The sequence below is a fragment of the Dermochelys coriacea genome, chromosome 1 (assembly GCF_009764565.3).
Source record: "Dermochelys coriacea isolate rDerCor1 chromosome 1, rDerCor1.pri.v4, whole genome shotgun sequence".
NCBI lineage: Eukaryota > Metazoa > Chordata > Testudines > Dermochelyidae > Dermochelys > Dermochelys coriacea.
The window spans coordinates 100423103-100448919 of record NC_050068.2 but is presented as its reverse complement, the minus strand read 5'-3'; the positions used below and the strand labels follow the sequence as shown (position 1 = coordinate 100448919).

Here is a 25817-nt window from a genome sequence, read left to right as displayed (position 1 = left end):
TAGGGACTCACTGTTGGGTAACAGCACAATCCAGAGCAGGGCTGATGACAGAATTCAGCTCAGGGGATAAACGCTTGGATTGATAGTGCAGCAATCAGGTTTGTGGGAGTTGTACACAGCCGGCATAGGGTTTAATGCATTCTTGTAACTGTTGATGGGGTGGGGTGAAAAGAAACCTCTGCAAAACTACCTAAAGTGAAGATTCTGCTCCATGGCAGAAGGTAGTCTTTAAATGCAGGACCTGTTTACTTTCAGGGTGATCTCTGCCATTTAAGAAAGCAGGGATGCTGCTGGTAAAAGGTTAGTAACCACTATCTACAGCTGCATGTTACAATGCTGGAGAAATTAATTTTAGTCTGGAATAGAGTATAAACAAAGATCCAACTTCAACTGATGATTCGAAGTAGTTTCACATTTTGTACAACTTTCTTTGGCTCTGGTTATTTGAGTAAAGTAATGCAATTCTTACACTCTGCTTAAACGTGTTCTTGTAAAGCTCCAGTATAAGTTACCCGTTTGGTAACAACTTTCAGTAAACACTCTGTTTCATGCTTCCTTTTGCCTACAGTAGACAGTAATTACAAATCTAGAACTAATGCTCTTTTCTTTTAAAACAAATTGTTCTGCACAAAATACACCTGACTACCACCTCAGCTGGCCTGAGGCTCTAGAAGTAATGTGAGGGTTTTCACCAGGAATCACAGTTCTTTCAGCTTTGTAAGAACCACAGTGGATTACTGGAGACATGCATACATTCATTTTTACCAGTTAGGAATATAGACTTGCTTCTCTTCCTTTATAGCATCAACCAACGATGGACTATGTTTAAAACATCTGCTGCATTTTTTTTTTTTGTCTTGGTGGTGGTAGACGTATTCCACATTTTCAAAATTCTTTCAGTTACAATGCATCTGAACAGAAAACAAGCACTTAGTAGTTATTGTTTAATTACTTTTTCACTTTTATCAACTATTCTGTACAGTGGGGCTCATGCACATTTGAAATTGCAGATATTACAGTGGCTGACATTGAATATTATCTACTTTAAAATACATTCAAAGAGGCTTTATTTAAGCAGAAATGTTCAGTTTTTATTGATTTGTATTTGATACTGAAGATCATGAGAATTACAGATCTTATATGTACAATTATTTATAGAAATAAGTCTGACATCCATTGGTGGTCTTAATATCTGTCTACTGGATAGAGAAAGTCACTCTTATAAATACAACTGTGTAAAATCTGCTCCATAGGAATGTCTGTTTTACACTTTTCTCTGTATTAATACCTTCATTTTACATGATGGATAGAAATAGAGAGTTAATTGAACTGTCTGATGATATGAAGGAAGCATGTTTCATTCCAGTTCTACGAGCAGATCTCCTTCCCCAACAGTCTCACCAGCTTTACAGTGCACAGCTTTCACCTACAGCGTGAAGGTGAAAATAAATATGAAATCTTCCCTGAAAACATGGCTTTGTAAGTTCTTTAACTTGCACAACCTACATTAATGCATATACCTGAATGTACAGTACATACATAGAATGACAGATTGCTGAGTTATTAAGAATATTAGAATACCTAACACTTTATCAATAAATCTCCAAGCACTTCACAATCTTACAGTGACAGTCTGCAAGGCAGCCACACAACCTTAACTCTACCGCAGAAAGATGTCAAGAAGAACTCAGAACATCACTGTTACCCTTTCCTAAAAAAATGTCAAAGTATAAAAAGGTTAAAAAGTCAAAGAACCATAGTTGTCAAATAAATGCAATTGTATATTTAGTTTAATCTCATGTTCACAGTTTCCTGACTTTTTTTTTAAACTAGTCCCACATACCCAGTATATGGGATTGCAGAGTATAGAGCATGTTTTATTTCAATATAGAGCTCAAAGTCCTGTAGTAGCTGAAGACCCTACACTGGCAAGAATATTGTGGGATTTTTATAAAAGCAGATCTTTAATTCTAGATCAGTTTTCTTCAAACCTGCCAGACCCATACGTCTGAATCTTTTAAACAGCTACTTTTAAATTCTGAATTCAAAAAGATTCCCAAAAATTTAGTGTGAAAACATTTTACTTAATTAAAAAACGACTTGTCTGTTCTCACAGCAGTTTCAGCTAATGGGCTCCCCTATGCTTTCTGAAATTTACTGGAGTCATCTTGGCCAACACTTATTTCTGACACATATAGTGTCTATAACCTTCATCAGGCAACCAAATTGCGCATTTTTATTCATTTTACAAACATCCATAATAGATGCAAATTAAATAAAACCCAAGCCACTTGTTTTAGCAGTTCAGAATATAAAAATAGATTTTGGATGTGGAAGACAATTCAGAGGAAAAAAAGGGAAACTGAGTATCTTCCAGCTGAACCCAATGAAACTGACCAGCATGAATGAGATTCAAATGGACAAACCTAGTCCAGCACCAAGAGTACCAAAACACACCATCTCTGCAAAGGCATCAAGTTGCCTTTGCTGTGTGAACCATAACTGAATTTTAGAATGCTTGACCATGTCATTGTTTTTCACGTTAGAATATAATTATTTTTATTTATCAAATAGCTTTAATGAACTGACACTTTTACTATCTACAGCTCCAAATTGTTTATATTATCTTAAATTACATCATTTTATTTTAAAATGGAGACTCCTGTGGGGGCATACAAAGAGACAACTTAGAGCTTAGACCCTACTTAAATCCTGCTTTAAAGGTTTAAGAGGGACATAAATGACATATTGGGCATGGTACAGGCCAAATTTTACCCATATGCAGGAGGGAAGGGCATCTGGACAGAGAAATAGAACATTACTACTATCAGGAGGTGTGCAGTGACTTGGGAGGAAGCTCAGAGGCTGGCTATGGGGTCACAAAATGAATCAGTCAGCGCGAAGGCAAGGGTGAGAATTTGTAAAGGTTAAATTAAGAAAGAAGGAAAATAGGATTTAAGTAACCAGTTCAATATGAGACTAGAATAAAAACTGAGTAAATAAATGAGAATTAAAGAGAAACAAATAAGTAAAGATCAAAACAAATGGCAATAAATATTAAAAATGAAAAGTAATAAATGTAAAAAAAAATTAAATCTGGTCTTACAGCAAAAGCATTAATACCAAGAGGATAAAAGTCAAGGGACAACATTACAGTAATAGGAACGAATGAGAGAGGCGTTCACGTTGCTCTCTCGTCGTCTTGCCATATTTTGTTTACCTAGATCCTGATCCTGCCTCAGGATCTGCTAGTATCACAGAACATGAAGTTAAACATGTATGTGTTTGCAGGTCTGAGGTCTCAGATTGTTTATTCTTTGCAGCAGGGATCTGTCCTAATGTATGTCTGTAAAGAGCTTAGAACACTTCAGACACTCCACGTTTAACAATGTCCTCATCAAAAAATACTCAGTCCGGAACCTGTTACTTTTTTTAAAGCAGTATTATTTTCTGAGGTAAACACCATTCATCTACATTACTGATGTATTTTCCATAACTTGTTCCAAGTATCAGGACAATGTGAAATTAATGTACATTTAATTAATGTAACTGCAAAAAAATCTGCTTTTGACTGCTCTCTAAAATATGGAATTTGGAGAACTGGCTGTAGCTCCTCCAATCCTTCAAACCAATCTGAATTACTCTATCTTAAGGAACAAATCATTTTGAAGAACTCATTTCTATTAATTTTTGCTGCCTGTAAAACCACTTCATGCTGCGTCATCTAAGTCTCCTAACTATTTAATAGCTTTCCAGGCAGATGTAAGCGTTAAAAATTAAAGGCACCTCATTTTGAGAGATCTAGACAATGAAAAACAATTGCACTTCTAGTACTTTAACTACCACAGCCCTCCCCTCTTGTTTTTGTACATTCTGTCCAATTTGACAAGTTACATGCAGTTTAAAAAGATGAGCCAAAGCATACCTTGCCACTTTTAGCAGCGATTAGACTGTTCTGCATTTTCATAGCTTCAATTACGCAAATCTCCTGCCCTTCTGAGACCTGGTAAAATTAAAGCAGTACAAAAATGAGGAATGAAGACTTTTAAATGCACTAAACTTGCATCATCTATTTGCAGAATAAAGTGATTAATTCCTTAGGCAAAGTTTATCAAAGTCTAAAAATTTTTTCCACAGAACAGCTGAAAACAAGCTTTCATATAGAAGTCCACAGCACAAGAAATGTGAGGTGCCATGGTTACCTTTAGCTAATCAAAATTAAAACAGAAAAGGAATCAATTACGTAGTGGGTGAAGGAGGAAGAAAAAACAAAACAAAAACAAAGTGATCCCCTCCAATCCCATATGTGAAACCTGAACTTTCCAACAGCCATCACACTCTGATATCAATAAAGACCAGAATAAAATTTAATTGGTGTGGTTTTTGATTGTGGAGCCACTGCTGTACTTCCCTGGCTCAGATCCATAGGGATACTAATCCTGCTTAAGGAGCCAATAAGTTTCTTGGCATTAGTTCAGTGGAGCATGAACTAGTCTTTGACAATACTCGGTAGCAGACTAGTGCAGAGCAGGAATGCACACCTTTGCACGTCACTATATGGACGGTAGCTGATGCCTTGGACTGCTTAGAGGGAAACGCCAATTTTTATCCACCTGGGAGGGCTCTTGGAGGCAAAATGGCAGTTTTCACCACAGCTGACAGCTCTTATAGGAAACTCTCAAGTTTCCTTTTTCTGCTTATTTGAACTCTGCTAACAGACATATACAAACTCAAGGTCATAAGTAACCCACTGTGTAGCTCTACTTTTGGGCTGACTATGGCTAGGAATCAGTTTCTCTCTTCAGCGCCTTTGACGATGTTGACCAAAGGAAATAAGCCACTTGAGGTTTTATGCTTGTTATGCAGGTTACCCAATTACGGTGGTGGAGGGAACCTTCATGGTCCAAATTCATCCCTGGTGTAATCCCACAGACTACAAGGATTGTTTTGAAAACCCTGAGATGATCATCAGAGATGGCAGTCAACAGATTTACACTTTGGATGGAACGGGCCCTGTGCCCTGAGTGCCAGTAGTCATTCTTTTGTGGTTTTGTTCAGTGTCTGTAAGGATGAACTTTCCTGAGACATCTGGGTAATCTTCATAGGTTTCCACTGCAACTTCTACAGTACAAGCAGTTTCAGTGCCTTTGAACTCTGTCCTCTTTTCCTGCACTGTTCAGACGGTGGTATTTTTTGGTACACAAACATGAAGGGATGTGATTCACACTGATGGCCTATGCCAAGGATCGGCAACCTTTGGCCCACCAGGGTAAGCCTCGTGGTGGGCCGGGCTGGTTTGTTTACTGGCCGCATCCACAGGTTCGGCAGATCACGGCTCCCACTGCCCACAATTTGCTGCTCAAGGCCAATGGGGGCTGTGGGAAGCGGCGCAGGCAGAGGGGTCATGAGAGTCAAGTGAACAGTTTAAGTCATTAACACCCTGAGATTCTATGTATAGTACCAAACACTTGTTCTTTACCACCATTTATGTCTCTATTCCACCTCTGCCTCTCTTTTGTCATTCACTGCCCCACCCCACCCCCTGGCTATTCTATCTACAGGGCTTTTCCAACAGCTCTCTCTCTCTCTTTCCTGCTCCTCATTGTTATTATTCCCCTCCAATCCCCACTCCCTGCTCTGGACCTTCCAGCCATTTCTAGAGTTGTTAGTGAACTCCAGTGGAAGCTATTAACATAGACTTTAGTTTAAAACAATAACAAAACTAGCTGCAAAGTTCTTTCTGGGAGTACAAACAAGAGAAATCAAAACCAAACCCACCCACATTACAGTTTAGACACCAACCTACTAAAGAAAAAACATTCTGAGATTTAAGACCCTCCATTACTGTACTCTTAGAAAAGTTTTGCAGTCAAGGGTCGTGAACAGAGGACTGGGCTCCAGGAATTTATAAAATGCTCATCCTGGCTTTGCAACTGATTCTCAATGTGACCATGGGCAAATCACTTAGGCCACAATTTTCAAAGCTGAGTTCTCAAAGTTAGACATCTAAATCAGCAAAGTCAATGGGAGTGGTGACTACTTAAGAGCTCTGAAAAATTTCTGGGCATTTAGGGGCCTAAATATGGATTTAGTGCCAAATGTCAGGCACATAAGTTATCCAAAATCCCTATGCGATTCAGCTTCCCAGTCTGTAAAATGGATCACTTGGTCTGATGGACGGCTCATTACTCAGTTAATGTTTATGCAGAGCCTTAAAAATGTATTTACTGTCTAAATGCTAAGTAGAGTTGTCTCTGTACACGTCAGGTACTGCAGTGCAAATGGATGGAAATGAGTGAGAATCGGTATTCTGTATTCATAGAATCATAGAATATCAGGGTTGGAAGGGACCTCAGGAGGTCATCTAGTCCAACCCCCTGCTCAAAGCAGGACCAATCCCCAAATAAATCATCCCAGCCAGGGCTTTGTCAAGCCTGACCTTAAAAACCTCAAAGGAAGGCGATTCCACCACCTTCCTAGGTAACGCATTCCAGTGCTTGACCACCCTCTTAGTGAAAAAGTTTTTCCTAATATCCAACCTAAACCTCCCCCACTGCAACTTGAGACCATTGTTCTGTCATCTGCTACCACTGAGAACAGTCTAAATCCATCCTCTTTGGAACCCCCTTTCAGGTAGTTGAAAGCAGTTATCAAATCCCCCCCTCATTTTTTCTTCTGCAGACTAAACAATCCCAGTTCCCTCAGCCTCTCCTCATAAATCGTGTGTTCCAGTCCCCTAATCATTTTTGTTGCCCTCCGCTGGACGTTTTCCAATTTTTCCACATCCTTCTTGTAGTGTGGGCCCAAAACTGGACACAGTACTCCACATGAGGCCTCACCAATGTTGAATAGAGGGGAACGATCACATCCCTCGATCTCCTGGTAATGCCCCTACTTATACATCCCAAAATGCCATTAGCCTTCTTGGCAACAAGAGCACACTGTTGACTCATATCCAGCTTCTCGTCCACTGTAACCCCTAAGTCCTTTTCTGCAGAACTGCTGCCTAGCCCTTCGGTCCCTAGTCTGTAGTAGTGCATGGGATTCTTCCGTCCTAAGTGCAGGACTCTGCACTTGTCTTTGTTGAACCTCATCAGATTTCTTTTGGCCCAATCCTCTAATTTGTCTAGGTCCGTTTGTATCCTATCCCTACCCTCCAGTGAATCTACCACTCCTCCAAGTTTAGAGTAATCTGCAAACTTGCTGAGGGCGCAGTCCATGCCATCCTCCAGATCATATTCCTTGGCGTCTATTTGGTGCCTCAAATTCAATGTAGTATTTTTGTGTTTGATATAGATGTATGTTACAGGGATGATTAAAAAAAAGAAGTGGCCTTTATAAAGAAAAGAAAAAAATTCAACACACAAAAGTAACTTAGTCAACATCTAGTATTCTTATTCATTTAGAAGACAGCGCGTGCTTTTTGTAGGTACCCAAAGTTAAAATGCTGTGACAGTACTTCTGATAATGTGCAATTTGTTTAAAATTACTTGGTGAAAGCATCACTTAAGCACAGAAGTTTAATCACAGTTCTTATGTTAAATCTTTATGATTCCTTTCATTGTACAAACCTAAAATTAGGCATTTGTATCTCTCTATTTTCTCTCTCACTCTTTTGGGCTTTTTCCAATTTCTTTCATTACATAATTGTGTGTATCCTTTAGCCTGTCCGTACTATGTAGTCTGTAAATGAAGATCTTAGTGGTGTGTACAACTTCTTCCTTCCTCGCTTATTTAAGGATTAATCCGGGCTCTTTAAAGTATTATGCCTTTTTTCACATGTTCTGTTTCTTCCCTATGTATGTTAAACAGTTAAATCCAATTTTGATTCACAATCATCTTCATGTTTTAAATTTATAGGGATGGGTCATCGATGACCCAAATTTGTCAAAACAAATAAATAACCCCAAAATTCTGATTAGTTTGCACTGGTTCAGATCAATTTGTTCTGTTTGTTAAAAAGAAACAAAGATTTTTTGTTTTGTTTTAATAGATTTATGCTATATAAAATCTACATTTAAATTGCTTGGATTAATGTGAATATGAAAATGGACAAGTCAGATTTAGTTTCTAGAATGCATTTTTAGTGTAACTCCAAATATTTCAATGGTTTATTTTTTTAAATCTATTTTTATTTTTAAGCAGATCCAAAAATGAAAGGAATTGAAGAGAAGGGAACCTAATATCCAACTGCTTCTAACAATACAGATATTAAATTTTGAAATAGCAAATCACATTTTAACTTTCTCTGTATAATTTAGGAATTGCATGGTCTTATTTATCCAATCTTAAAGAAAGATTACAGACAATAGGTGGAACTGTCTTCAGTGTTTTTCTATCCAAATAATTCAGGATGATGATTGGAAGTGGAACTTGAAAAGTAGCAACCTTGAACTATTTTCATTATGCATACAGGAGGAACATAAGGATTAATTGTACTCCCAGAGATGGCTCTTTAAAATTCAGAGGTACAATAAGACATCTGAGGGCATTACTACTGAGAGATCTTTGTGAGTATAGTACATGTCTCTAAGACTTTTGTGAATCATTTGATAAAGACTTAATGATTGTGACAGGATGTCTTCAATGTTAGGCTTACGAAATGGTCACAAATCCCACAAGTCTTTTTGATAAACCCAATCAGCACTGATGTATTTCTCCACTCTGTCTAATTGGTGTAAAGTTTGTAGATCTGAATCTTGTATCTTTCATCCAGCTTACTGCGTCCTCTCCTTTGACATAGGGTCAAGGTTCACATTCGCATCCGATTATCAAAGTGGCACTCATTAAGCAGCAGCTTGCCTTGCACCAAAATGAGTTAGCTTGAAGGAAAACTCAGCCCATTTACTCAGCAGATTTTAGCATTTTAAGGAGGTCTGAATGTCACACAGCATCGCTACATTTTGAAGAGTTTCAGACATCTCCAGCTGATGATTAATTGTAAGTGATGGGAAATAAAATCCAGTAAAGCCAGCTGCTTGCCATGGTCGGCAAAATTACTATAATGGATATAGGCTGCCAATTTTCCAGTTTTACTGGCAAGTCTTCCAAGTGTAATTAAGGGAAGTTATAAATGATATGGAAATCTATCAAGTCCCATTTATTTTCAGAGGACTCTTTCCCCAGAGACTTTTATCTTCAAGCTATAGTTTCTTGTTGTGCTAATGATTTAAACCACTTCTTATTTCTGATTAAATATCAGAATATCCCCAATATCCTTCATAAGAAGTTAGATCCACTTCTTTCACGAAGATTTAAAGAAACAGAACCATTTTTGAGTTGTGTTTGTGAAATATAATCAGCTTTTGTTTCCTCTGTGCTGCATCTTAGGTATCTACCTACTTTTTGCATTTCAAACCATGAATAACCTTGAGGAGACAGCAAAGTTTTGGGGGAGAGAGTTGACTTTTTTGGATTTCTCTATTTAAAAAATTAAGATGTAGAAACTACCTTGCATGCTAGGCATTTAGCAGAAGGTGGTTTTCCTCACTAATGTTGTTTGATTTGGAATAAAAGCATGAAAATGATGTGCAAAGGCCTAAAATTGGAGATGTAAAGGATGACTGCACAGTATTCCATTTCTCAATTTCATCCTTCAGAACCACAAAATGGGGGTGATACAGTTACTGGATGAGATTTACAGTAACAGCTGTGGTCTTCCCACACAAGGGAGGACCTTCTAATGGGCTAAGGTCTGTTTTGAACAGACGGGGAGTAACAAAACAAGGTTCCCTATTAAGGGTGTGCAGTAATATTTCTGATAAAGAAAATGAGAATAGCCAGATTGCTTTTAAAAGACCCAAATCCCCTTCTGCTGTTAAAAATAGAATTATTTTTGAAAGTGCTAACTGCTAAATAAAAAGACTAAAGGGATGTAAATGCAGGAGAATTTTTTTTTTAAATCACTCTCTAGCAACTGTAAAGAATGCATAGGAACCAGTGCCAGTGGCATATGGCTTTCTACTGTGCTAAACATTCATACAAAAGACAGGTTCATCAGTCATTGGTGTATCTGGATAAAAAATTAGCTTCTGATGGATGGTATTTAGAGCTTACCTGCTGCTAGTACATTACCAGAGAAACACAGGTTTTGAAACCCACATGACATTAGAAACTGCCAACCATGAATACAACACATGCAAGCACACAATGTATGCCAGGTTATACAAAATAATAAATAAGCTATTTAAACCCTCTGCCTAAAATTGGGCCCGCTGCAAGGAACCCTGGGTCAGTCCTACACAGGCCAATTAATGCACAGCATCTGCTGTATAGAAGCAGTGCATGAAGCATTTCCGAATGATTTCAGCAATTAAAAGAAAACTGTTTCCTGCCTGTTCTGACAGCAACTGTGTTCAATGCAACAGTGAGCACCAAATCATTGTGTGCAGCTGAAAAAATTAAGTCTTTTTTTTTTTTGAGTAGGGGGTGGGTGGGATGAAGATTTCTTATGGAACAGGAGAGTTCTTTTGTTGTCCTATATTCTGTGTTTTTCTGCCAAATTAGACAGAAGGCTCTGAGGGCTTACAGGGCCCTCTACAGTATCACCTTCTGGTGCACTGTGGCTCCCTAAAAAGATGGATCAATATCAACCCTGCTGATTTGTCTACAAAAGTGAAAATCCTTCAATTACATTTTTAATACCATTGTATTTAGAACACAGGTGTTTGAATGCAACACATTTTTAAGGCTTTTAGATCTGAAAAAAAGCCCAGTAACATCCACAAGCAAAAAGCATCTCTGATTTGGTTAAAAGCGCAGTTAGAATCCGATTTTAATCCTGTCTCCTTTCTGAGTCTGAGAGAGAGGGAGGCTGGTAAATATCGCTCAATATTCCCATACTCGCATTCCCACATATTTATGTATACTGAGAATGGACGATGGGAGACTATGCAATAATAAAACAACAATCAAGCAACCTTGAACATACAAAACATTGCATATACTCTTTCAAAATTAATACAAACACGTGCAACTTGTAATCGTTATGGTTGCAAGAACATTATATAGTACATTAAAGCTGTGTTCGTTTTGTGCACTGAATATGTAGACAGTGCTTGAAAATAATGCTCAGTGTTACTTTTCTTAAACTTTTTTTTTTTTTTTTTAAACTTAGTCCATTTTGGTATCATTGCCCTCCCATGATGTTCTTTCTCTATGACTTCTTGGCATTCTGGCAGCAAGCACCTAAGTAGAAAACAAATCAGGAGGAATTGGATGAGCAGCAATTGAAATTCCTTGACGTTGTCCAAATGTGTGTAAAATAATTAGTACAGATTTTCCCTTTCTTCCAAATTAACTTGGAAACAGAAGCTATAGAGTTGAAAATATAATTAACAGCAATTAACAGTGCTTGACAGATGATTATTCAACTTTTTATGCCACACTCCTTTAATGAATGAAGGTAGGTATAGCACATCCCAGGTTTTCTGACCTCTAATTAACCAAAAGTCAGCGACATCCTCCTGACAGCAATGAGCACTGGTCATTGCATACCCCCTTATCCAAAACACTAGTTTTCCCAATGGTTTCAGAAATTTCCAAAACTTTTTTGGGGAAGCCTATGTGCTACATATGTGTATTGGTGGTAGCAGTTACCACCAATACACACATACATGGTCTTGACAGCCTAAGAGAAAGGCTAGTTTCTGTTTTAGACACAAATATTTGATTTATGAGTGATCTTTTAAAAGTTCTTATGAATTTGGTAAAACATCCACCATTTTTTTTGAGAGGCATCTACACATTTTTCTCTACTAAGGCCTTCTAATTATTTATGAACTGTTTCTTATTATAACAATAGTATTTCACCTTTAATAAAATCCCACTCCCAAAGAATCTTCAATTTCTGCGTTTACATAAAGAAATAAGTAAAATTATTAAAGTCAACTGTATATAGAGGAATGCAATCTTAGACTAATATAAATGTTACACTTTTAATAAGTAATACATTTTGAAAATAGTGGACACTTATTAGCAAAAGTCACAATAGAAAAATCAGTTAATCTAACTATTGCCTTCAACCTTGTGGTATCAGTATGGTGGGAAAATTGGAATGTTTTTGCTATTTGAATGTTATAGTTTTTCTGAAATTGTAAAAAAAGCTTCAGTTTACTGATAATTTTCCTTACAATAAGACACAAAAACTATAATGAAATGTATATGTTTGTAATTACGTAATGTACAAACATATAACGAAAAGCATAAAAGGGCAAGTCAGAATCCTGATCATGTTTGATCAAGTTCATAACCTATATTTTACAGAAATATGCAGCTAACATCCACACTGGGAACACTGCACACACACAAAAAGGAAAAACTGAACAGAAAGGAATAATTGTACCCACAAATTATTGGTTTATTCATAACTGGAGTGGAGAATGTGTATGGTTTGTGAAATATTCTGGTATATTAAATAACATCATAGATTTCTATGTAAAAGGTATAAATTAAATTACTAACCCCATTCCTTCTGTTTTCCATTTTGGTTATTCCCCCCCAACTGGAATAAGAATTATTACGGGCATAAAGTAAAAAAGATAAATCTACTTTATTTAGATTTTTGGGACTGAATTGCAAATAAGGTTTGAAACTACAAATGAAGTGGTGAAAAGCAACAGGTAACATATAAAAGCCCAATTTCTTATTTTACAAGAATTTACAATGTAATGAGGACTGTGTGTGTTTGGGTGGCAGAACTGTGGAGGTTTTGTTTTTTCACTCTAAATATTTTAAAGTTAAAAACTCTGACTGGATGTGTTTGTAATCCACACAAGCCTTTTTCTAGACTTTACTGCCAGAGGATTTGAATTCAATTTACAATAAAATCTCCCAATTAGTTTCTAGCCTAGCAGCATTAAGTAGTTTTGCAAAATGAATTTACCCAACACATCTCACTTCAGCAATTTTAAACAATCCTCAGGATTTTAATCTTAATTCTGAAATTACTCAAATCCATAATATATTAATATTTTGGGGAAAAAACTATCTTCTGCATTCTCAATAGACATCTGCTAGTTAAACAAAAGTTTAAATTGCAAATTACAGCTTTTTGAAAGTCATGGTAGTTTTGTTAAATGAGAAATGTACATTAAAAAAAGTAATTTGACATGATAATATTCCCAAACCATGATAGTCTTACATTTATTGAAAAAAAATCTTGAAAACTGAGATAACAATCCTTAATTACAGAGAAACCTCTAGCAGTGTTCTTATGGCTATAATAATACACAAACAAATTAAATAAAAAACAAATCCATGTTGTGACTGAACATTTTATCCACAATCACTTTTCTTTTGTATATATTTGTAGATGCCCAAAGAAAAGAATTAAACTGATTTATCCAGCTCTGCAGGTTATAGCTTATTAAATAGTGTATGGCTTATTAATGCCACCTATTTCTAGTTACTGCATTTTTTAAAAAGTTTTTATTTCAGATACATGCAAAATTGAAAAAGTAAAAATAATATTTTCAGAGGGCCATTGAGACCTTTATGATCAATTATTGTTGCCATATGCATTGACTAACAAACTCAGAAGAGTTATGAAGAGAACCCATTTTGGGAACATCCTGGCAGGTTTTCTGTAACCATGATACAACATTTGAGCTAGCCCACAGAACCATAATATCTTTTGCTTCCCATATTCCACTGATTTTTCACTCTAAAAGCATTCTATTACACACAGAGCACAAAGCAGAATATCAGAAGGAAAAATAATATACAAAGGATTAGTAGGCACTGTTTTATTCTGCCCTCAGTGCTTAATACAGAATGAGTTTTTATATTTTGTTGTATTTTTTGTAACTATTACAAGATTAAATTGTATCTGTAGCATTTTACTTGAGGTTTATGAAGATGGCAATGTACACAATCCGTGCCTGGGGGCCAACTGTGTTCCTGCTGAAGTCAATTTGAGCAAGATCAATGCCTAGGCTATGATTTTGAATGTGTATAACCTCTCCTGTCTCATTTAATACTGCCAATGTCCTGAATTTTGACTATACCAAATGGCCTCTTAACAACAGGCTTTCATTCTAATATGTACTTCTTTATAACCACCCCCTTCACAGAAAATTAAAATGGATGTGCTTTACTAGAGAGACAGTGCTATCATTACAAATAAGATATAAAAGTCAAGGCTAAATTGAAGACTCATCTGCTAAATAATATCTTTTTCTCATTCAGAGAGTTTTCAAGTTCACAATGCTTTTGTTATTCACATTACTTTGGTTTTAACTGTTCCCAGTGACAAGCAAGTGACATATAACTACATCCTCAAATAACATGGGGAAAATGGTAAGGAAAGAAGAAAGCAATGATAAAGCTAAAAAAATCAGCAGAAGTCCTACTCCTCTCCATATGACAAGTAGTGCTTTCCCCTAGTGGGAATTGAGCAGAGCAGAAGACTGACTTCTGGCCAACAGAAAATGAATTTCTTGCTTGTTGCACTACTTCTTTGGCAGAAGTGAATTCCAAATGGGTTATCAGATTTGCTGGAGCACGCACATACAGCCTTCTATCATGCTTCAGCAGCCCAAAGCATTTTTCATAAATAGCAGCCAAAAAAGAACATTATTTTATTGAAAGACAATGATATAAAGTCTGAGGAAAACTAATGAAGAGACCATCGCTGGCTTCTCATTTGGCTAAGGACACAGAGAGACACTAACCAACACCATATGTTTTACCTGGCCAAGCAAAATGCCCGGAACTAAATGGTTGATAATAAAGAGAGTTGTAAATGCAGCCATTCAAACAAAGATGATGTGCCCCTCACTAGGAGTTTCTTTTCTATTTTAATGTTACCTCTGAAGTATGGCTAATGGAGACTGTCTCCCAATGCTATTGAAGTCTCTGAAATAATATTTTTGAGAGCACAGCCCTGGTGCAGAGACAGTTATATGATTTTCCAATAATATTTAGCATAGATCACAAGCTAAAAAAATATATTAGAAGAGCTAACAACAATGTTGTTTTATTCATAATAGCTGTAACCTGAATGAAAACAAGGAAGAGCATCTCATTTTCCCCTGCTTTGCAGCTGCATTGTTTTCAGACACCATTACAATTTTAACTGGTAAATACAGCTGGAAATACAAAGACGACTTAAATTCTTTAGTCAGCCTGAAAAACAAGGAAGATCAGAACACATTCAAGCAGTGGGACAAAAAGGTTTGTATTTATCAGAGAGCTACAGTTCCCTGTTCATCATGCCTTGAACAGCTGTAGTGAGTGAACTGAGTTCTGATGGACAGTCAAGACATGTAATCTGAATCACACCATCCCACTGCTTATTCAGTGCAGATAGCTGATACTACCTCCGCTCCTTTTTAAAGTTTTGACACTAGTGCTGGAAAGGAAGGATTTAAGTTAAACCCTTTCCAATAACTCAAATGTGTTTTTGTAGTTAAAGCCACACAATTAGCACTGACAAGCTCAGGTCGGCAGAACAGAGATTATGCTGTTCAAGTGTTCTGCCACTCGGTGCCTCCAGCAAAAAGCTGCAGCAGAGGAGAGAAAAAAATCCTCTCACATTATTTAACAACTTGTACTCTTGCACTGCACCACTTGTGGATTTGTAAAGGGAGGTTTTTAATTCCTTGGCCATGGCCCCATCCCCCCATGGTTCTGTTCGTTCAAGACCACAAAACATTTGTCAGGCACAAGGGAAACATTTTATAACATCCAGCAGAATTAACTTTTTTTAAACCCATTCCATTTATACTATCAAAAGTGTAATGTAAAAATGGTTCAGTCTTGCAATATTGAAATACCTTGAAAACATTATCTTTCCTCCCACAAAAACAAATATTTGCATAGCATCTTACTCACTATGCAGCTCTTACTGCCTCTGTATAGAAGCAGGTTTCAGAGTAGCAGCCGTGTTAGTCTGTATTCACAAAAAGAAAAGGAGTACTTGTGGCACCCTAGAGACTAACAAATTTATTTGAGCATCAAATAAATGCTCAAATAAATTTGTTTTTAGGCAGATCTCAAGATTAGCTGTTTTGTTAACAACAACTGACCGTTCATTTTTATTCTTGACAGATTGCTAATACTTTGCTCTAAACAACACATGATTTACTAATAAGCTTTTCTAATCGCTTGTGAAAGAGGCATCTGAGTGTTTCAGGCCCTGATCCTGCAGACACCCCCATACGATTCACTTTACACAAGTGAGTAATCCAGCTCACTTCCATGGAGCTATTCCTGTGCATAAAGTCACTTCCCAGGCATAAGAGTTAGTTACAATTCAGTGGTGAAATAGGTTAATTTAAGTGAATTCAACAGTTTTTAAAAGTGCACATATAACAACTTCTGCCACAAGCAACAATTACAACAGTCAAAAAATATTCATACCTTTGCCACGTGACACAGTGGAGTTTTCCTTTCAGCTGCATTTTTACCAAACCGGAATTAGTTCAGATTGTGTGTGTGTACACATACATACATTGTATTTATATATAATTAACATAATATAAACATATGATTAATCTATATAATCAATATTTATATAAACTTATGGAGGGAAAGACCCTCTTTTCTAGATCTCTGCACCTGAAGCTTTTATTTCTGCTCTCTTTTTCCTATCAACAGAGAGAAATGTCCGTATGTATGCTGTGTAAAAGCAGAGAAAGCAGCATGGAAATGTGTAAAACAAGATGAAGCACTATGTAGTGCTTCACCCCCGTTTTACAGGGCAATACCTTTTGATTTTAAACATGTAGTAATTTGGGGTCCTTATCCAGTTTGTACTCAACCTCTCACTGAAGTCAGGATTGTACCCTGGGGGTATGTCTGCACATCAAAACAAACAAATAAAACGGCAGATGTCTCAAAGCCAGGGTCAGCTGACTCAGGGTCATGGGGCTCATGTTGTGGGGCTAAAAACAGCAATGTAGACGTTCAGGCTCAGGCTGGAACCTGGTCTCCACGACCCGCCATATATTAGAGCCCAGACTCGAGAGCCTGGTCCCAACCTGAGTGTCTATACTGCTGTTCTAAGCCCTGCAGCACAAGCCCCAGGTCCATTGACCTGGACTCTGAAGACTTGCCACAGCTGGTCTTTTTTTGCTTCATAGGTGGACCCTAAGTTTATAAATTCAGGGATCAGGATTTTCTATTTGCCTGTAAAGTGCCACATGTCTATTTATGGCACTGTCTAAACAATAACAGTACTAAGCACTTTAGACTCAGGCCTCTGTTGCTTCATTCTAATGTCCTCTATCCCAGTATAATGCCAGTTCCTTGGCTCAGATTCAAGTCTCTTAACCCCTAACTATAATTTTATGTAATGTGGTTGTGCTTGGAGGTCACACAAAACTGAGTTATGTAAAGCACCTACACGCAACTCTCAAACATCACATTTTTTTCTAGTTCTGTGTGATGGAAAAGAATGGAAACCCGCAGGATAGTGGTGATGTGTCCTGTTACCCTCCTATCCCTAGATTTTGCTCCTTACACAGGGTGAGGGAATTGCCTACAGAGATTTCTTACTTAGCATGGAATGCTCCTTTCAGGAATGTGTGAACCACAGTACTCCTGTTAGTCTGTATCCGCGAAAAGAAAAGGAGGAATTGTGGCACCTTAGAGACTAACAAATGTATTTGAGCATAAGCTTTCATGAGCTACAGCTCACTCCATCGGCTGTAGCTCATGAAAGCTTATGCTCAAATACATGTTAGTCTCTAAGGTGCCACAAGTCCTCCTTTTCTTTTTGCGGATACAGACTAACACGGCTGCTACTCTGAAACAAGAAACAAGTAATGCACACACACAATTATACTCTCCAGATAATGTTACAAAAGAAAGTTCTGTAAAGGAGACTGGCTCAGGCTTTCAATTATACTGTGGAGGAAACTGTGTGGAAAGGGACCGAGAGACTTTTTCCATTGGACCATATAAATTGGAACCATAAACTCACTGAACATTAAATCTCACCACATGAGGGTAAATCCATCCTCATCATCATATCCACTCATTATACTCCATACCTGAACATAGCCATTATATGAACATACCCTCACATTTCAATGTCTGTACTTTGACCCGTTAACCTTTTACCCCTATTGGGGATATTGCAGATTATGTATTCCTTATGCCATCCGACCCTAAACTGAACTTCACACCCCTTGAGAATCTGTACGTTATTCCCTGATAACCAGAAACTTCTATGTTTAAACTCTGTATCATTTTCTTTTTATTTTAACATCATCTTAATAAAATTATATATAGTAAAAGAGCCTCTCTTACCAAGTCTCCAGGCTTTACAGAAACCGCCACCACTGCTCCAGGCATCGGTGATCTCAAAATACTGGTTGTATCCTCCACTGCTTTCTCTGGCATGTATTTACTCAACTCTGCAGCAAGCTTGGTTAGTATTCGTAACTTGTACTTAAGGAAAAGACAAAGGAAAAAATGTTTTAAAATATTTAATCTCGTGTCTCTTGAGAATTCTTTGTAATGATCTAAAAGTCTCGCATTGATATACTATTTGTATGATGACTTAAGAGATGGTGTTTGTATACTACACACATTATCTATACTATATGGAACTGTCTAAAGTTTGGAATCCAAGTCACAGTTTTCACTACCTGGGTAGAGGGGAAAAAAAAGTAAAAATACAGGACAATCCAAGACAGTAGCACTGAGTAACTAAAAGGGCAATATCAATAATCTGGTTAACACATTTCAGGTTCTTTCCCCCAGACCCCCAAGGGAAAAATGATTAAAATTTAAAAATAATTTTAAAAATAGAAAATATCCTTTTTCTAACCAAATCCTACTCTCAGTTACCCTGGTTTAGGTCTGGAGTAATTAGATGGAATAATTTCAGACACACACCTGTGTGTAACTGAGCAGAATTAGAATTTAGCCCTGAATTACTAACACCTCCCTAGACTATTAACAATGAATGAATGTTAAAACATTACTTTACTTTGTACTATTAATTCAGTGTTTTCATTTTACACTTCATTCAGTTTTTGCCAATCAAAACAGATCAGACAATTTCACTTCCATAATATTGTGTACAAGCATAGAGCTGCACACAAGGCATGAAAATGTCCTATTGGTAGTTCTATGTGAGGTAAGAAAGAATGGAACCTCTCCAGGATAAGGGTGATGTGTCCTGTTGAACCTAAACTGTTTAACTGTTTTTGTCCAATTTCAAAAAAGAAAAAATATTTCTATGAGGTTTTATAAATTAAAAAAACAAAACAAAATGCCAGGGCCTGAACTATCTAACAGCATCCCTTTAAACTAAATCTTTCTGAAACTATGTACATTTGAATGTCAATTTCCCTTTTTACTTTAGTTCTTAAAAACCTGGGTACACTTTCATGGACATTTCATTAAGTTTGTGAGAATTTTTCTTCAAATCTGCTGCAGTGCATGTGAAACTGAACGTAGAAATCCAGTAGATGGCAGCATATCTCTGTGAGAAACTCCTTGATCTCCCAACATCAACAGAGTGAAAGAACAGCATTGCGCTACAACAGTCATTTAAACAAAGGTTTCAGTAATAAGTTGTGTAGGCTGAAGTTCATTTAAAATTCAAATTTGAATTTTGATGAGGTAAATTTTAACACCTTTTAAAAAGTATATTGTCTACTGAAATAGTTAACCATTGTTTTGTTAAATAGAGTCTCTACTTTTCATTTTTATACAAAATGACACAGATGAAGGCAAAGGGGAGTCTAACTTCTGCTTCAACAGGGAGCAAAATGGGATACTCGGAAAGGACAATGGTAAGCTAATTAACTGCAGTGGAAATCTTTAAAAAACAGCTTTCTGAAGATACACATTGTTTGCCTTTAACAGAGGGTTATCATCCTACATAAATGTTGTCCGGATAGATGGAACATGTGCAGTGAGCAGTGTAACCATTTGGTTGGAAAATATTGGAACTTATCAGAAATATGAGATACAATTTATATGAAACAAATAAAACCTCTAAATTTAGTCATGTGCCACAGTAATAAAACAAAGCTATACCCACCACATGGACATTTTCGGACTTACCAAAATACGTATGCCTTGAGTACTATGATGGCACATATGAGCTTGCACCACTTTGTATATAAAAAGCTGCTTTAACTGAAAACATCCTGCTGGCAGCATGCTGTCAATTAGAGTGTGGAGTGTACATTTTCAAAAACAAAATAAGGTAAGTTATTTACCTTTCTGCACAAATGACTAAATTGAATGCAGTGAGCTGCTTGCCGTGTCCCTTTAAAAAAATAAAACTGTGTATGTGCGTGTATGCACACTTGGGGGTGGGTGGGAGAAGATGCCTAGAGGAGATTTGATAACGTAAGTTGCAAGCAGAATTGCGACAATGTGACAGGTCAAATAACATCTTACGCACGTTTCTTTACTCTTGAGTGCGTGTGTTGCAATCAAGACATACAAGTGTCTGCCAGTTTCCGAAGGATATGATCCTTAAGTGAATTACAGTGCAAATAAAAGCTTTTTGCTCCTATTTAAATTCATCTGAGTCATAAGTGGCAGGGGAAAAAAGCTAGCAGAGTGCATTCTGCTGTCAATCTAATAAACATTCTGTGCAGAGGGACTATTTATCAAAGATAAATTGTACTTAAAAGTCCTTCATTAAATCTATGGGGGGGGGAATATAATTGCACCAAATTGCACAGTTTCAGTATCCATGGTTAGTCTCTGCTTTGTAATCATAGTTTGAAAATAATAATAATAAAAAACTAGGTCTTGGAAGAAAACAAAAATAAGTTAGCTTTCTGGACTGGCACTACTGTATGGTGTTAGTGATTACTTTGATATGGTTTTCAAAAGTTATGCTTAGCCTCCATTTGGTTTTCTAAGTATTATATAAATCAATTCTTCTGTACTGCCCAACCTCAAAATTTAAACTTTAAATGCAAGAAAAAAAATCTGCTTTAATTCCAAGGAACAAGCCGTCTTACAACATTTCACTGAGGTTGAAATACTTAAAGTAATTCCCCATCCACATCAAAACCTGCAGCAATGCAGGGGGATGGGAGATAGGGAGAGTGTCCTGCTGTACGTTGCACTTTAAAGCTCAATTTTCCATACTAAGTTATTGTATCCCTACCCCAAATACTGAGTTTTTATTTATAATTTTCATATATTTTACATTCCTTTCTCTGCAGGACTCCTGCTTTTCTTGGAATGAGATGTGAGTCAGTATCTAACAGCTTTCAAATGCAGATCTTTGTTATTGATGAGCTGTTCCTTTTGCTTTTGTATTTGTTTATTGTTCTTAGTCTGTTTTGGGGATAAGAGAGTTATTGTAATCGAAAAGTACAAAATAACAACAGTAAACTTCTCAGGAAAGGCCTTTTTTGGTGCAGTGGCTAACAAATGACCTTTCGGAATATAAAAAGAAGACAAAGCACCAGAGAGACGGTTCCTTCTTTAAGGTTACCTTTGATGTATTTCTACTTTCTGCTGGACCCACTAAATCCCCACATAAGCATTCCCTTTGTAAAGCTATCTCTTAGCTCTCAGAAACCTATTACAGAGAGGGGGGTCAGTGAGCTCTTGATCCCCAAGCCTGAAGACATAAACACGTGGCTTGATGAGAACTGAAAAGGCCTTAGGAAGACCAAAGTAATCATACAATGATTACAGATGTCTCTAAAACAAAGATAATTAAGGACATACCAAAAGTGTCTATCACACAGGTTAATACTGTTGCAGTTTTGCTTTACTGAATTAAATTTAAATCTGAAGTGGATGTTTTCATGTTTTTTTTAAGGTGTTTTTGGTTGGGTGATGAGGGGGAGAATGGGGAATTACTGCAGAGGTTGGATTACAAGTGGAGACCCATAAGGTTTCCATTGGTCTAAACAGAAGAACATCTGCTGGAGTCATAAGCAGATTGTCTGTCGGTGGACTTAGCAGCAGTGAAATCTGCCATTGATCAGATCTGAAACTCATCAGCAGTCGTCTCTGGTCACTGCTCCACTCTGCGGGGTTTTCAGAGGGTAATTCTGCCAGCAAAGTAAAGTTAATAAAAAAGTACCTGAATGGAGCCAGGACATGCCTGATTGGGTAGAAAACAGGTATTTCTTTTCACAGGATGTTGAAGTCCACTATCAGTAAAGAAAACGACGGAAGGGGAAAGGGGATGTTAGCTAAAGTCTTACTTAGGGTAACAGTACGCTGTCCTAGGTCTCTTGGTAATGAATGTTATGGTATATGTAAGGGAAACCACCTCTTACAACTAAATTTCTGTGACTAGAGAAAAGGGCATAATAATACAGATGTGCAGGGATTAAAAAGTACAAAGAGAAGGCAATCAAATGAAAACTATATATATTTATTTTAAACCTACTGTATAATCTCTTAAGTAGAATAAGTTGTAAAAAGAGATAGAGAAAAAAATGTAGGCAACCAGTTGTGATTTAAAGGAGGTCACAAGCACATATCTAAAATACGTTTCCACTTAAAGAAAAGCTCAGTAAACTATACTGGTTATCCTACCAACTATGAAAGAATATAATATGCCACAAGTATGATACTCAAACTGCATCCTGTTACATTTTGCATTAGTTCATTAAATATGATCTTCCCTACATACCTTAATCTCACGTTCTCATGAGTTGTAAATACTCAAACACCACTGGATATTTTATAGAGCAATCTAACATAGCAATACACATATGTAACTTAAGTACCTATTTGGATTGCTGACCAGAAGCAAATTTACAGTATGCTTTACATGATATTTATATGATACATGATGTTTTCAAAACCTATCATTTTTCTGGTAGGAAGGTTAAAAATTGTAAATTGCTCAGCTTCCAGCAAATAAATTGCTCACTGTGCATCTTGATTATTTTCAGTAAAACAACTACACAGCATACAGTAGAATAATGTCCATTTCTGAATTAATAAACTCTGAAATCTTTTATTACCTAGGTAATTTCCCTTTAATGCTCTTAGTAAGCTTCCTTTTCTGTCTCAAGTCATTTAATAGGTGTCAATTGGCCATCAGGAGCTCATGAGTAACAGTTTTCCAGTAATCGTTCAAGTCAATAATAAGCAATGTTCAATAATGAACTGCTATCAGCACATTGTCTTTTTCGTTAATTCCTCTTTACATTTCAAAGCAGTGACCGTATCCTTGTTTATATTTTCACCATGACAAATAAATAGGAAAGCTTGTGTATTTATTCCATACTACTTGAAGATGGCAGTCATCATCATCTTTTAGAGACAAGGACTTCTTACTCAACAAGGAGATTTAAAGTAAGTTTCAAATTACAGAGATCTTGAGCTCTGGGTTCTGGAGCTAATTTACTTCCACAGTAAGAACTATTAGTAGTAAGAACTAATATTAAGATCTCCACACAAGCAACTACATTCCTAATATAGTGCAGGAGCAAACACTCCACGTGCTAGAAAAAGACAATCAAAAATGAATACCCACAAAAGCATGAGCCTTTAAAGCAGCAAAAGGGAGGATGGGAAAAAAGGAGAAAATCACCATCATACAGAACACAGTCCAGCAGCAAAAACTTAATTAGAATTTCAATCCAGCCATGGTTCCCACTTTCAATTCATTGTGTGATACATAATTAACACTCCAGAAAAACCTAACAAGGGCTAAAGCCATGCAAAATACATCCCCTTCACTTTAGGCTACGGCTAAACAGTCAGGATCAAAAACATACAGAATTAAAGCTTGTAGATGTCCGTCTCTTGGAGTTACAACCCAGACGAAGAAGGTGAAATGAACAGACAGACGTTAGAAAGCTCTGTGAGCCTCAGAGCTTTGTACATCTGCAGTCACTGGAGCAGCCTGTTAGCATAATGCTTTGACAACTCCATCAGCGCAGTCTCAAGGTAGCTGTCAATCAGGATGCATCATTTAATACAACAGCACTCTGAGGATTTTCTCCTACACCCACATGACAGCATATCTACAGCTCTATTTATATCAGCGCCCAGTTGTGTTTACAGTGCTGTTGTAATTAGAAAAGATGCAACAGGCAGCAATATTATTCAGATTTCCATTTTGCCATAGTGCCATGTAAAGTGCGATCTTGCTTTACAGAGTCATGCTAAATGACAAAAGCGCTATTTTCTTTAGTCTCTGTGCTCAGACAGCACTTCATTTGCAGCTATCTATAATTAGATTAATGGTGTAGTGCAGTACAAAGCAGGCCCACTTCACATCAGATAGCATATGAATTAGGACAAACACTTATTTCAATTCAAGGCAGAGAAAGCAGTGACTGGGGTATTTAGCATACCCTTTATGGTGGAATGAGATGTTAATTGTGTACCATTACCTCTAAACTGCTTGCTTGTTGTATAAATCACTGTGCTAATTGATGCAGAGATAGAAACGTAGCCACAGGCAAGAAAGCAATGGAATGAGAGCTGAAGATGGTGGATAAAGGATTATCAAGTAAAACCATATGGAGATGAGGTTCCTTTGAAACCTGCCCATGAACAGTGTTTCTTAAACTACAGGAGGAAAAAGTGCTGTACTGATGTGTAGGAAAAAATAATTTTTACATCATGATTTATGAACAGACTCTACAATAAAGTGTTTGAGCTCAATAGAAAACTAAAAAAATACGTGTAATGAATCTGGACACATACTTGTAATAGGAAACTAATTGGGAGAGCATGACTTGTGAATGGTCACAACGTTCTGTTTGGGTTTAGGAGCCTGAATTAATAAGTAACACTTGCAAACTATCCATAGCAGGTATGGCCCTTCCATAGAACTGAAATACAAATTCTTCCAACACACAAAAGTCTCTGTTTTAAAAACTAAAATCCAAGTTGTTGCTGATTAGTTAGACACTTTATTAGGCAGAGAGAAGATGGAAGCTTGGGATCTCAGACTCCGACATGCTCCAATAATAAATTATATATTATGATATTCAGTCCAGTTAATGTATGTCTATATAAAGGACAAAATCCTGGGGAGTCCCTCCCCATGTGCCACCTTGAAGTGTAAGCCACCTTGAAGTTACAAAATATTATATATTCTCTTGCAAAATTATTACAAATACACAAAACTTGTAATCATTATGATTGCAAGAACATTAAGGCGGTGTTCCTTTTGTGCACTGAGGTATGCTGAAAGTGCTTGAAAATAACGTCAGTGTTACTTTTCTTAATTTTTTTTTTTTTTTAAACTTGGTCCATTTTGGTCTCAGTGCCCTACTGTGATGTTCTTTCTCTATGACTTGTTGACATTCTGGCCAAGCACCTTAATTGAAAACAAATCTGGAGAAATTAGATGAGCAGCATCTCTCAAAGATAAAAAGTCCACTACAAAAGGGAAGCTGGCTACTGAGCCTTCCAACACTTCATGTCCCAGAAAGCTCTGCCGATAAGCGGCATGTTCAGGCTTCTAGTCAGCAACGTGCCCTATCCAATGGTGTTTGCTGTTTCTTTTAGAGCAGTGGTGGGCAACCTGCAGCTTGCACGCAGCCTGGCAGGGTAATCTGCTGGCGGGCTGCGAGATAGTTAGTTTAAATTGACTGTCCGCAGGCACAGCTGCCCGCAGCTCCCAGTGGCCATAGCTCATCATTCCCAGACAATGGGAGCTGCAGGAAGGAGCGCGGGCTGCAGGGATATGCTGGCCACCACTTCCCGCAGTTCCCATTGGCCAGGAATAGCAAACCGCAGCCACTGGGAGCTGCAGGCGGCTGTGCCTGCGGCTGGTCAACGTAAACAAACTATCTCATGGCCCGCCAATAGATTACCCCGATGGGCCATGTGTGGCCATAGATTGCCCACCACTGTTTTAGAGCTGTATTAAGATCTGCCTGGCAGGAGTGTACTGCTAG

The 25817-nt window shown here is 37.3% G+C and overlaps 1 protein-coding gene across 1 annotated transcript in view; it reads right to left on the bottom strand.

Moving 5' to 3' along the window:
- Positions 1-866: 866 nt before the first annotated feature.
- PCCA (propionyl-CoA carboxylase subunit alpha) overlaps positions 867-25817 on the bottom strand; it is a 408049-nt gene continuing 383098 nt past the window's right edge. The window contains exons 23-25 of the mRNA XM_038386634.2: positions 18256-18396; positions 3926-4003; positions 867-1426 (exon numbers count right to left, since the gene is read on the bottom strand). Of these exons, the coding sequence (XP_038242562.1) occupies positions 1358-1426; positions 3926-4003; positions 18256-18396 (288 nt within the window). The 3' untranslated portion in view covers positions 867-1357. The remainder of the gene's footprint in view (positions 1427-3925; positions 4004-18255; positions 18397-25817) is intronic.